The sequence below is a fragment of the Garra rufa genome, chromosome 6, assembly GCF_049309525.1.
Source record: "Garra rufa chromosome 6, GarRuf1.0, whole genome shotgun sequence".
NCBI lineage: Eukaryota > Metazoa > Chordata > Actinopteri > Cypriniformes > Cyprinidae > Garra > Garra rufa.
In genome coordinates, this window is record NC_133366.1 from 47,318,743 (window position 1) to 47,330,790 (window position 12,048).

Below are 12,048 nucleotides of genomic sequence, written 5' to 3' on the forward strand. Positions count from 1 at the left end.
ATACTAGGTATCAATGTGTGCATATCATTTCGCAGTCTTATGACAAGACAACAATAAAACACACCCCATAGACAGGTTTTGTCAAAGCTGAAGACTAAGCTAACCACAGCTAAATTCTAAGTCCTTTTTTATAGTGCATTTTTTTATATCACTATGGTACAGGATTACTCTATTTAAATCAATGTAATAGATTTAGGTCAAAAGTAATCTAAAAGTAATCAAAAGAAGTCTGATTAAATTACCTAAAATGTATAATGTAATGTGTTTGTGTGTGTGTGTGTGTGTGTGTGTGTGTGTGTGTGTGTGTACCTGGTATTCATCACGTTGTGGGGACCAAATGTCCCCACAAGGATAGGAATACCAGTAAATTTTGACCTTGTGGGGACATTTCTCAGGTCCCCATGAGGAAACAGGTTTATAAATCATGCACAATGAGTTTTTTTGAGGAAGTAAAAGTGTGCACAATCTCCTGTGAGGGCTAGGTTTAGGTGTAGGGTAGGTGTAGGGCCATAGAAAGTACGGTTTCTACAGTATAAAAACCATTACACCTATGGAATGTCCCCATAAAACATGTAAACCAGTGTGTGTGTGTGTGTGTGTGTGTGTGTGTATATATTTATATATTTGTTAGTAGATTTCTCTATCCTCCAATCTGTCATCAGCAATCTGAATAATCTGTTCAAGTGCCTTTAGTATCAGAACATCAATGTCATCATTTGTTTCGATCTCATCATGGTAGTTCTTCACTGGGAAGATGTTTGTTAAGGGCACACCAGTTGTAGCACTGCACAACTCCATCTGGACACAAGCAAAAACTTAGGTAAGAACATTACACAAGGCTATATTACACAAAATCAGATCAACAGCAAGTGTGACATGTATGTCTTAGTGTAACAGAGGCCAGCTAGTAGGTGCTGTGCAGGTAAACCTCACACCCCTTACTTTTTTTTATGAACCATATACCTTCTCCTTGATCTTCTTGCTAGTGTATGTCTTCTTCAGATCTTTTTTGACCAGAGGACATGCTTCATCCACTTTGGTCATGACAAGGACTTGAGGAATCCCTACAGTAAATGAAGAAGCAATGTAAAGGTGGTTTCCCCCCAAAAAACTGAGCAAAAATATATATAAGTATTATGTATACATAAAGGGCTGGGCAACTTTGGTCATGCAGAGTTTAGCTTCAACCCTAATCCAACACATATGCCTGTGATTAGCTTGTTCAGGTGCATTTGATTAGGGTTGAAGCTAAACTCTGCAGCAGAGGCCTCCAGGACTGAAGTTGCCCAGCCCTTTATATAACAACTGATCCACATACAATAGGCTCATTAATGAAACTAAACATTTAGGAGTCAGTTTTACCCTTATCACTGATTTTCTGGCGGATGATTTTCATCTTGTCAAGAAGTCGATCATCTGTGAATTGGATTGTATCTGCGGCTATGACATAAACCAGGCAAAAAGACTGGTCGGACAGGTTGGGGTCACAGGTGTGATGTTGATCGTTCAAAGTGAGTGCCTGCTCTTCGTTGAACTAAGATTGGAAATTGAGCAAAATATGTTAAATGTTAGACATATTGCACACATACAAATCTGTTATTTGGTCAATTAACATAGTGGTTTGTTACTTTATAGCCATCATTGACATGTCCAAACACAGCACTGATAATGTCTTCTGGTAGCGACCCAGCCAGTGCTTCAGGTTGTAAGCCCATGATGTCTTTGAAGACAAAGGGCAAAGTTTTGTTCCCATTTCTGATGGCGAATCCTGTGAGCTACAAATCAAGACCAAAAACAGAAGCACAAATGTGTGTGAACGTATTCACATAAACCTACATTACCATGCTAACAAAACATTCTGTTTTTTCTGGGAAAGGCCTTACCCTTATATGATATAACTCTAAAAGAACTACAGGTGACAAATACCTACTTTTTGTGTGAAACTACGACTGTCACCAGCTGATGAATTAACCAGCGCTCTAGAGGAGATCCGTCCTTGAATGGCGCTATTGACAGAGTTAATAAAGCTGGACTTTCCTGCTCCAATTTGTCCAGCTACCAGGATCTTGATGTCCGTTACATCTGGATGACTCGGAGAAAAGCTTTCCAGCTTTTCTTTTAGGGCTTCTTTCTGACTGTCAAAATAAAACACACTTCACTGCACTATGAACTTCAATGAAAGAAATTTTGTGTCGTTGTATTGGCTACACTACCAGTCAAAAGCTTGTACACTGTTGTAATTAAAGATGTTTAATGTTTTCTAAAGAAGTCTCTTTTGCTCACCAAGCCTGCATTTATTTGATCTAAAGTACAGCAAAAACAGTACAAATCTGAAATATTTTTAGTATTTAAAATAACTGCTTTCTATTTGAAAATATTTAAAAATGTAATTTATCCTTGTGATTTCAAAGTTGAATTTTAAACATCAATACTCCAGTCACATGATCCTTCAGAAATCATTCTAATACTCTGATTTGCTGCTGAAAAAGCATGTATTATTATATCATTATGTTGAAAACAGCTGAGTAGATTTTTTTTTCAGGTTTGTTTGATGAATAGAAAACTCAGAAGTACAGCATTTATCTGGAAAATGGCTGTTTTGTAACATTATAAATGTATTTATCATCACTTTTGATCAATCTAAAGCATCCTTGCTGTACTTTGGATTAAATAAATGCAGGCTTGGTGAGCAGAAGGGACTTCTTTAAAACATTATATGTCTGAAATAACATATTTCCACACCACACATATTTCTAGTATATATGTGTATGTGTACAGTATACTGTGCAGTGTACACACATTTCAGAATTGTATATATATGCATGGATCATCTGTATAACATATTAAGTTGCCATTTTGACATTTTGTCCATTCTCTCTAAACTTAATTTAACTGACTAAAGTACAAAGAAAAAATATCCAATGTTTTTACTGGCCAACTTAATTTTCTATTGTAAATATAAACAAATTTTGATTATGATGACTACAACACACTCCAAAAATGTTGGGACAGATGCATGTTTACCGCTGTGTCAAATCACCCTATCTTTTAATTACACACATTATTAATATAGGAATAAAGGATTTTGAAAAATTAAGTACCCTAAAATAAAAAGTACCCTCTTCATTGATTCATGATTAATTCTGGCCTTCGCTATGTTGTTAGTTTATGTTTATGAAGTATTAATTTAGCTATTAGTACATGATTATTCATTCAAATTTAGATATTGGTACATGATTATTCAAGTACTCTTATTAAAAAGTGTCACTAAATAAATAAACTACGCATGAAAATAAGACGTACAGACAAACACAGTTAATAAAAAAAATCATCAACATCATGGTCTACATATTCTAGGGCAAAATATAAAAACTTACCTCCAATCGAATTTCCTCCATGGGGCTGACAGTTCTATGAATAATAACAGATATAAGATATACAATTAAGCTTTTGTGTATGGTCTCCAGAAATATTAATACAGCTTATATTAACATAAATTCTGAAATTAAAAGATCCTCTCACCTGGTTTGGGTTTTCTTTTAAGCATAGATTTTAAATCAGGTTGAGGTTTTGATTCTGATGAGCCCATTTTAGTCAAAATGTTGTTTTTCTCCTAAATTATGATGTTTCAAAAAAGCAATATACTTGAAATTATAGCCAATGACAAAGTGGCCTGTTTCCCACTTACCGCAGCTCTGAAGACCAATGTTGAAGATCATGTGATTCTTATAATGTGAACTTTGATATAAAAGTTTTTACTTTCACTTTTAACTAATTTTTAACTCACTTAGCTAACTATCAGAACTATGTACTCACACACCTACACAACTCTGGCATTTTATAACCTTTAGTAAAATATAAAAAAAGTGACACACATTTGCACAAAATTAACCATGCAGGCATGCAATATCCAAAATTTGAAACTGAAGAGTGTACCAATATCAGTGATATTCAACATGCTTAGAATATTAAGCATAGCGTTATGCATTTATGATATTAGTATTTGTTCTGTTTCAAATTTTTGTAGTTCATGTGCTCTTCTGCATTAGACTTGTTGATATAGCAAGTTCCTCAGAAAAAGTTCAAGTTCAAACAAGGTTTATAGCAGATTGGAATTTTGAAATAAAAACTCTTATGTAATGACCTATTTAAAAAAGGGGTCAGTGTCCTTTGAGTTTACTGGAGGCTTAGTTCAAATAGGGGACAATATTTCTAGTGTGGGAAAAAAAATATTTGATCCCCTGGCCCTGCTGATTTCATACGTTTGCCCACTGACAAAGACATTATCAATTTATAATTGTGAGAGACAGAATGACAACAAAAAATCCAGGAAAACGCATTTCAAAAAAAGTAATAAATAGATTTGCATTTTAATGAACAAAATATAACGTTTTTAAAAAGGCTACAAAAGCATTTCAAAGGCTTTAGTTATCCCTCGAAGTACTGTTCAAAGCATCATTAGGAAGTGGAAAGCATATGGCACCACCAGCACATTGGCTAGATCTGGTCAGCCTGTGCATGAGACAAGCTTTACACAAAGCTGACCTGTATGGCAGGGTGGGATGAAAGAAGCCTTTCTTGTTTGTGCTATGCAAAAACACATTTGGAAGAGTCTAATACCTTCTGGCAAATAGTGCTATGGTCTGATGAGACCAAAATTGACCTTTTTTGACTAAACTCCAAGCGCTATGTTTGGCGAAAAGCAAACACAGCACACCACCCAAAACACACCATACCTACTGTGAAGCATGGTGATGGCAGCATTATGTTGTGGGGGTGTTTCTCTTGAGCTGGGATTGGGCGCTTGGTCAGGATTGAAGGGAAAATGCATGCTGACAAGAACATCCAAATTCTTGAGGAAAACCTGCGTCCCTCTGCTTGGCAGCTGAAGATGGCCAGGTTATTTACCTTCCAACATGACAATGACCCTAAACATATTGCCAAAACAACAACAAAATGGCTTAAGGATAAGAAGGTGAATGTCCTTGAGTAGCCAAGTCAAAGCCCTGACTTAAATCTAATCGAAAATCTGTGGATGGATTTGAAGAGAGCAGTCCATTGCCTCTCACCACAGAATTTGACTGATATCCCAATCAAGGTGTGCAAAGCTAGTACATACATATCAAACAAGACTGACGGCTGAAATTAAAGCAAAAGGTGGCTCTATGAAGTATTAAATCAAGGGGCTGATGACTTTTTGTTTGTTCTTTATTAATTTGCAGAACTGTTGTGTTTTGTCTTTCATTGGTTCAATGTTGTAAGACCAAAATTGTATATAAAGCTGGAAAAGTTATTTGGAATGGTGTTTGATTTCAGGCTGTAACTATTTCAAAGGGATATAATGATTTTCTATCGGCACTGTATATCTGCTGTAAATTTGATTATAGTGTTTCTCAGGCTGTCTGCTGTATTGTGTAAGTGTTCTTACACATTTATATAATGCTTTTCAAAATACATCTTCCAAAACAGCTTTACAGTGAACAGTGCATTACAGACCCTCACTGAGCAAGCCAAAGTCAACATTGGAAATAAGAAACTCCTTATAAAGTCTATCTAAACATGCAACACAACACAAATTACAGGTAATGATCAAGTTGGAAAGCAAATTCTTTGTTACAGTACGTGTGGCGTACTTACAAATGTTTAGTTGTTTTTTAATTAATTGCAAGTGCCCAGTGAACTTGCAGAGATAGAGCAAGTGGATCTTGTCAGACTTCTTTCTTAGTTGCAGCTGTTCTGATGCATCTAGCTTCTGTGGTTTAGCAGGCAAGCCCTAAAGCTACATCCTGTTAGATATCAACATTTGATTTGACTAACAGTGTAAAAACTTCTTTTTAAATGTTATTAAAATGTATGTTAACACTGCATAGGTATTTCCTATTTTTATTATTATATTATATTTTTATTTATTATAGAAAATGTATGTGGTCTTTTGTTAGACATGCATGTGGAACATGTCACAAACATTGCTTGCAAAATTGAAAGTGAAAATGAACTAGGTATATAATCAAGAATCGTAACAAAGCATCTTCTTTTGGCTTCTGTGTTACTATACAAGATGGGACAGGCAAAATCAAATGAGGTTCAAAACCCAGCTGGTAAGTAGAGCATTTACATTAACATATTTAATGTTATTTTTTACATTTTTATTTAATTGAATAGTTTATATGATCTGTATTTTTATTCATTTATTTATTTTCTAGAACTGGAAAAACCATGGAGGGACTTTAACTGGGCGTAAGTTTATTGCATAAGGTGTTATATTTATAAGTAGACCAAGATCCTTTTTTTTTCTTCATTATTATGTTCAGTTTTTATACGTTGTACACAAAAACTGATCCATTCAGAAAGGACAAAAATTAAGCCAATTAATATAAAGCTAAAAAATATAATGGGTTTCTTTTATTTAAATTGTTATATCATCTATAATGATTTGTTCCCTTACAAATTGCTACAATCATGTATAGTCATTTTGATTATTATGATACACTTGATGTAGTAATTCTGTTAAATTAGGGTTACAGCTACAACAAAATATTGTCAGGAAGGAAGAGGCAAATGTTTGCATGCAGACCAAAGTAGTGTGGTATCTTTCAGCCTCTTGTGATTTGACACTGGCTGAAGACTTTCACATAAATCACGTGATGTTTTGGGTTAAAAACTTCCTGCACCAGCATAGCCATATTATTGCAGGCAATATTTGTGATGCCAAACTTCAACATTAAAAGTCTTAGCGTGTTACAATGCATTCAACAGCAACAACTGCAGATGCACAGCTCAGCCCATTAAGCTAAAGACTTAGAAGATCCTCTTGCCACTTTTGCCAAGTTTACCGGGCTCTGAAAGCTGCCATAAACATATGCTTTTGTATCAATCTGTTTTTTTTAACAAAACACACTAACAAAGCTCTTCTGACTTGATCCTTACTTGTAATTTGTGTTATGTCTTGATACAGACAGAAAGAAGAGCTGAAAAAGAGGCTGACAGATTTCACTTTAAATGATCCAAACATGAAATATATTGGGATCCTGGTAGCGGGACAAATTGGAGCAGGAAAGTCCAGCTTTATTAACTCTGTCCAAAATGTCTTCCAAGGGCGGATCACCTCCTCAGCATTAGCTGATTCATGTTCAGGTTCTAGTCATAGTTTTACAAAACAGGTATAATGGTCACCTAATAGTGGATTTATGATTATTTATGAGCAAATTGGTTAATTGCATGATGATTTGGAAACTGTTGATAAATATTTAATATGGATTTGTCCTTTTGGGGTTGTTTTGTAGTACATAACACACCATATCAGAAATGGGAGCAAAGGCAGTTTATTGCCTTTTGTCTTTCGTGACATAATGGGCATGGAACCTGAAAAATTGTGTGGATCTTCAACAGAAGACATTGTCAGTGCTGTATTTGGCCATGTGAAAGAACAGTATAAGGTATAATAATATGATATAATATAATATAATATTACATAATATAATATAACAGTATAATACCCCTTTTAATTTTTTTGGAGAAAAATGTATCATAATAATCGTAATACCATTTCATTTGTGCAAAGTCTTACATTTGACATATTATGACTTTCTTTCCTACAGGTTGACCCACAGAGCCCACTTACTATTGAGAGTCCTGATTTCAACAGAGACCCCAACCTCTCTGAAATGGCGCTCTGCTTGGTTTACATATTAGATGCTGATAAAGTCCAACTCACAGATGACCGTCTCATTGAAAAGTTGCAAACAGTTCGTCAGAGAATCAGTGAAAAGGGTAAACCTGAAGGATTTTTTTAAATAATGATATAGTACTATAATAACTAAAATGTTTTAAAAATTATTATTATTACTTTACAATAAATTATACAATAAATAAAAATAGTAAATTAGTGTGTGCGACTCCTCGACATATCATAAATCTACCACAAAATATCTGAAATATGCATGTGCAATGACATTTTTATTCCAAAGTCAAGTCCAAAACAATTTAGATTTGAGTTGTTGACAAATAAATATGTTTAAAAAGTTGCCCTAGTATGTTGTGGCATTTTCTAAGGTGTTCTGGGTGGTCGCCCACTGCCTTAAAGGATTAGTTCACTTTCATAACAACAATGTACAGATAATGTACTCACCCCCTTGTCATCCAAGATGTTCATATCTTTCTTTCCTCAGTCGTAAAGAAGTAGTGTTTTTTGAGGAAAACATTTCAGGATTTCTCTCTTTATAATTGGATATGGATGGCGCCCCGAAGTTTGAACTTCCAAAATGCATTTTAAATGCACTTTTAATGCAGCTTCAAAAGGCTCTAAATGATCCCAGCCGAGGAGGAAGGGTCTTATCTAGCAAACGATCGGTTATTTTCGAAACAAATTGAATATTTATATACATTTTAACCTCAAATGTTCGTCTTGTCTCGTCTCTGCGCAGAGAATGTATAGTCAGTAGAATCCGGGTCAATGCAGTTAGGGTATGTCTAAAAACTCCCATCTCGTTTATGTCTTCAATGTCAAAATCGTCCTATAATGCTGTTTTTACCCTTTTTTGTAAAGGGAGTTTGAGTTTCTTTGTATGTTCACTTTGTAAACACTATGTCGGCGATCTATGGCGATTTTAAAATTAGGGAAGAAAACGAGATGGGAGTTTTTAGACATACCCTAACTGTATTACCCGAATCACACAGACTTATGCTGTGCTCCAGGCAGGTTTTTTAGCTCGTAAATCACGACTTCAAATCACGACTCACAACTTTGTAGCGTTCCAGGCAAGTCACCCCAAACTGCCTGAGCGCATGTATTATTTTTACATTATTATTCATTTGTTTGCAATGTTATATTGTCCTAAAGGCTATTTTTTCACTGTGTAGCACTTGCATAAACACCGCACCCGTAGGTGCTGACATAGTGGTTTCGCGGGCTATGTCACGTCGGAACTCGGAACTGGGAGTACATCGATCTAGTACGAGTTCACGAGTGGGAAGTCACGAGTTTGACTGCCGTTCCGGTGCACTTTCACGGGTAGAAGGTTGGAAAAACACGAGTAACGAGTTGCCTGGAACGCGGCATTAGCATGCGCTACGCAGAGAGGAGACAAGACGAGCATTTGAGGTTAAAAAGTATATAAATTGTCAATTTGAAAATAACTGATCGTTCCGCTAGATAAGACCCTTCCTCCTCGACTGGAATAGTTTAGAGCCTTTTGAAGCTGCATTTAAACTGCATTTCGGAAGTTTAAACTTTGGGCCGCCCTCCATATCCATTATAAAGAGAGAAATCCTGAAATGTTTTCCTCAAAAAAAACACTATTTCTTTACGACTGAGGAAAGAAAGACATGAACATCTTGGATGACAAGGGGGTGAGTACATTATCTGTGCATTGTTGTTATGAAAGTGAACTAATCCTTTAAGTCAAAAGAAAAAGAGTTTTTGTCTATTTTATGAGATGAAAGATTGCAGTTCATATAGCCCACTTTGAATTTGCTGTAGGTATTCCTCAAGTGATTGTCATGACTAAAGTGGATGAAGCATGTCCTCTGGTCAAAAATGATCTAAGGAAGATCTACAGTAGCAAGAAGATCAAAGACAAGGTAGATCATAGTGGTATTGTTACTCATTCCTTTTTTAAATCTTAAATTATATTAAAACATACTCAGTGTTTGTGTAAGTTTATGTAAAGTACATACTAAAATACATGAGATTTTGTTGAATATTTGGGCATTCATTTTTTTATTTGCATTCTATTCCTATCCAGATGGAGTTGTGCAGTGCTAAAGTGGGTGTGCCACTGAACCACGTCTTCCCAGTGAAGAACTACAGTTATGAGATTGACACAAAAGATGACATTGATGTTCTGATACTAAAGGCACTGGATCAGATTGTGCACCTCGCCAATGATAGATTGGAGATAATCCAAGGAATGGATGTGCAATAAAAACAAATTAGAGTATGTTAATACTGTTATTTCCCCAGTGTGTTTGTTTTAAACACATTTCAGAAGCTTGCTTGAACATGTGCATGCAAGTCATTCTCATAAAGATAAAGGAGTCTTATTGTGCTTATATTCCAAGCTCTTATTGCATTCAGTCATTTTACATTCCTTAGTATTTTATTCATGCATTTATGTTCATTCATATATATGTTTTTATCAAGCATTTATTCATGTATTCACGTTCTTTATATTAATGCTTTTTTTTTTTACTTTACATTTGTATTGATTTTTGGTTTTGCATCAGCTTTGTCTTATTATCAGAGGGAACCTGTTAATCTATTACTTATTAGTCTATAGCCTGCTACTTTGTTCTGTAGCCCTTATAATAATTCTGTACCAGAGATGTGAAGTACTTAAGTAATTTTACTTGATAACTGTACTTTTTGCATTTGGAGCAGGTCTTTCTATAAATGTCATTCAGAAATCCAAAATCTATTTAAACATGGAAATTAATTGAAAGATTCTGAAAAAAAAGAAAAGTTATGTAAAATTAAGAAAATTAAACGTGCAGTAAGTTTCTGCGCTAACAAAATACAAACTTTTTTTTTGCTCATTTAACATCATTAAAACTATTAAACTACTACCTAAATATGGCCATGATGTAATTACTGAATAAATCCTACAGTATCAAATCATCTTAATTTGGTTTTGTTTATTGTTGGTTCTTTGACATATTGCTTATGGTTTACTGATGCAAGATGCGTGTTAAATTCATGGATGTAAAATGTATGCATAAATCATAATAATTACATTAAATAAATGGTAAATCAAAAGAATAAGTAATATTACATACAACATTACATTTCATAATTTAATATAATTCAGTCTGTTATGTTTTCATTTTTTTCCAGCTTGTTTACAGTTGTAAGATACATTCTGTGGTTTTCATTTTAATGACATGCCTAGTGACCAAATATGTTATCTAAATGACAGGATCTTAAATGCTTGATTTTGTGGCTTAATATATGGTCAGACACTTACGTGTCATTATATTTTTACCATTTTACTTTACATGCTCATGTGGAGTTAAAATTTTTGTGAATATTTAGTAATGATTTATGAAAATAAAATAATAAAATGAGCGTCTGCTTGTAGCCGTGATTTATATACACAGTTGAGTCAGTGAGCACAAGTGTAGTAAATTAAATTGTAAAGATATGTCTGATTTCTTGGGAGGAACCAATAATGTGATATGCCAATAGCGCTGTGGATAGGCTCTTTCGGACCCCAAAATTGCATTATTTCAAAGCAGCACAAGACAAGCAATGGAGTTAAATAGCCTCAGATGAGAGCTGGCATCACAAAACACAAACACATTGTAAAAAATACATGGAATAGTGAATCTAATAGATCTGCAAAGGAGTGTAACTCCATAACATATATTCCAGGTCTCCTCCAAAAAGTAGTTTTAGTTGACCTCCACCCATTATAATCATGACAGATGACCTCTGAAACAATTGGAGATCTCATAAGTTGTCCTTTACTTTACAATATTATTTATTTAAAGAGGTCCTATTATGCCCCTTACAAAGTCTTTATTTTGTTTTAGGGGTGCAGTAGAACATGCTCTTATGATTGGTGGTTCAAAAAACTTTACGCTGTAAAAAATTGCTGTAAAAATGAAAGAATTTTCCTACAGTAAAGCACCGTTTTGCTTGAATACAGTGGTATACTGTGATAAGGATACATTTGAGGAACGATTTATTAATTGCAAGCTACTTCTTGATAAACAACAGTATTTTTTAAGTTTAGTCACATGGGCGAAGCTGTTGCTTGAGACCACTCAGAACTATTGGCTTTAATAAAAGTCTAAAGTTTGAGATTACATTAATAATACCAAAACAGTATAATGGAAAACAAACACAGTGTTATACTGTATCTTATATTTTCTACAGCACAGTACTGTAAAATGTTTTACAGTAATAAATTGTTGTTCCATGTTACAGCTTTATGCTGGCAAATCTAGCTGTCAGTATTTTACTTTTTTTCTTTCTTTTTTTTTTTTTTTTTTTTTTTTTTACAGTGTACATTATTACAATAGCTTTCTCCCCATCTCTTACCACACACT

The 12,048-nt window shown here is 34.4% G+C and overlaps 2 protein-coding genes across 3 annotated transcripts; one reads left to right on the top strand and one right to left on the bottom strand.

Annotated features, from left to right (window-relative positions):
• Positions 1 to 589: 589 nt before the first annotated feature.
• Positions 590 to 3,708, bottom strand: LOC141336220 (interferon-induced protein 44-like). Of its 2 annotated transcripts, none has more exons than XM_073841771.1 (7): positions 3,523 to 3,708; positions 3,378 to 3,411; positions 1,931 to 2,135; positions 1,629 to 1,775; positions 1,363 to 1,534; positions 964 to 1,064; positions 590 to 798 (listed from the first exon to the last, which is right to left on the bottom strand). In XM_073841771.1, the coding sequence occupies exons 1-7, from the start codon at positions 3,587 to 3,589 to the stop codon at positions 628 to 630; spliced, it is 897 nt and encodes a 298-aa protein (XP_073697872.1). In that variant the 5' UTR covers positions 3,590 to 3,708; the 3' UTR covers positions 590 to 627. The 2 variants fall into 2 exon arrangements, with proteins under 2 accessions (XP_073697872.1, XP_073697874.1); XM_073841773.1 differs by having other exon boundaries at positions 669 to 798; positions 943 to 1,064.
• Positions 3,709 to 5,967: 2,259 nt separating this feature from the next.
• On the top strand, positions 5,968 to 10,938 carry LOC141337478 (interferon-induced protein 44-like). Its single transcript, XM_073843310.1, has 7 exons — positions 5,968 to 6,098; positions 6,204 to 6,237; positions 6,956 to 7,160; positions 7,284 to 7,436; positions 7,599 to 7,770; positions 9,479 to 9,579; positions 9,744 to 10,938. Exons 1-7 carry the CDS (start codon positions 6,059 to 6,061, stop codon positions 9,921 to 9,923), a joined length of 885 nt encoding a protein of 294 aa, XP_073699411.1. The 5' UTR covers positions 5,968 to 6,058; the 3' UTR covers positions 9,924 to 10,938.
• The last annotated feature ends 1,110 nt before the right edge of the window (positions 10,939 to 12,048 follow it).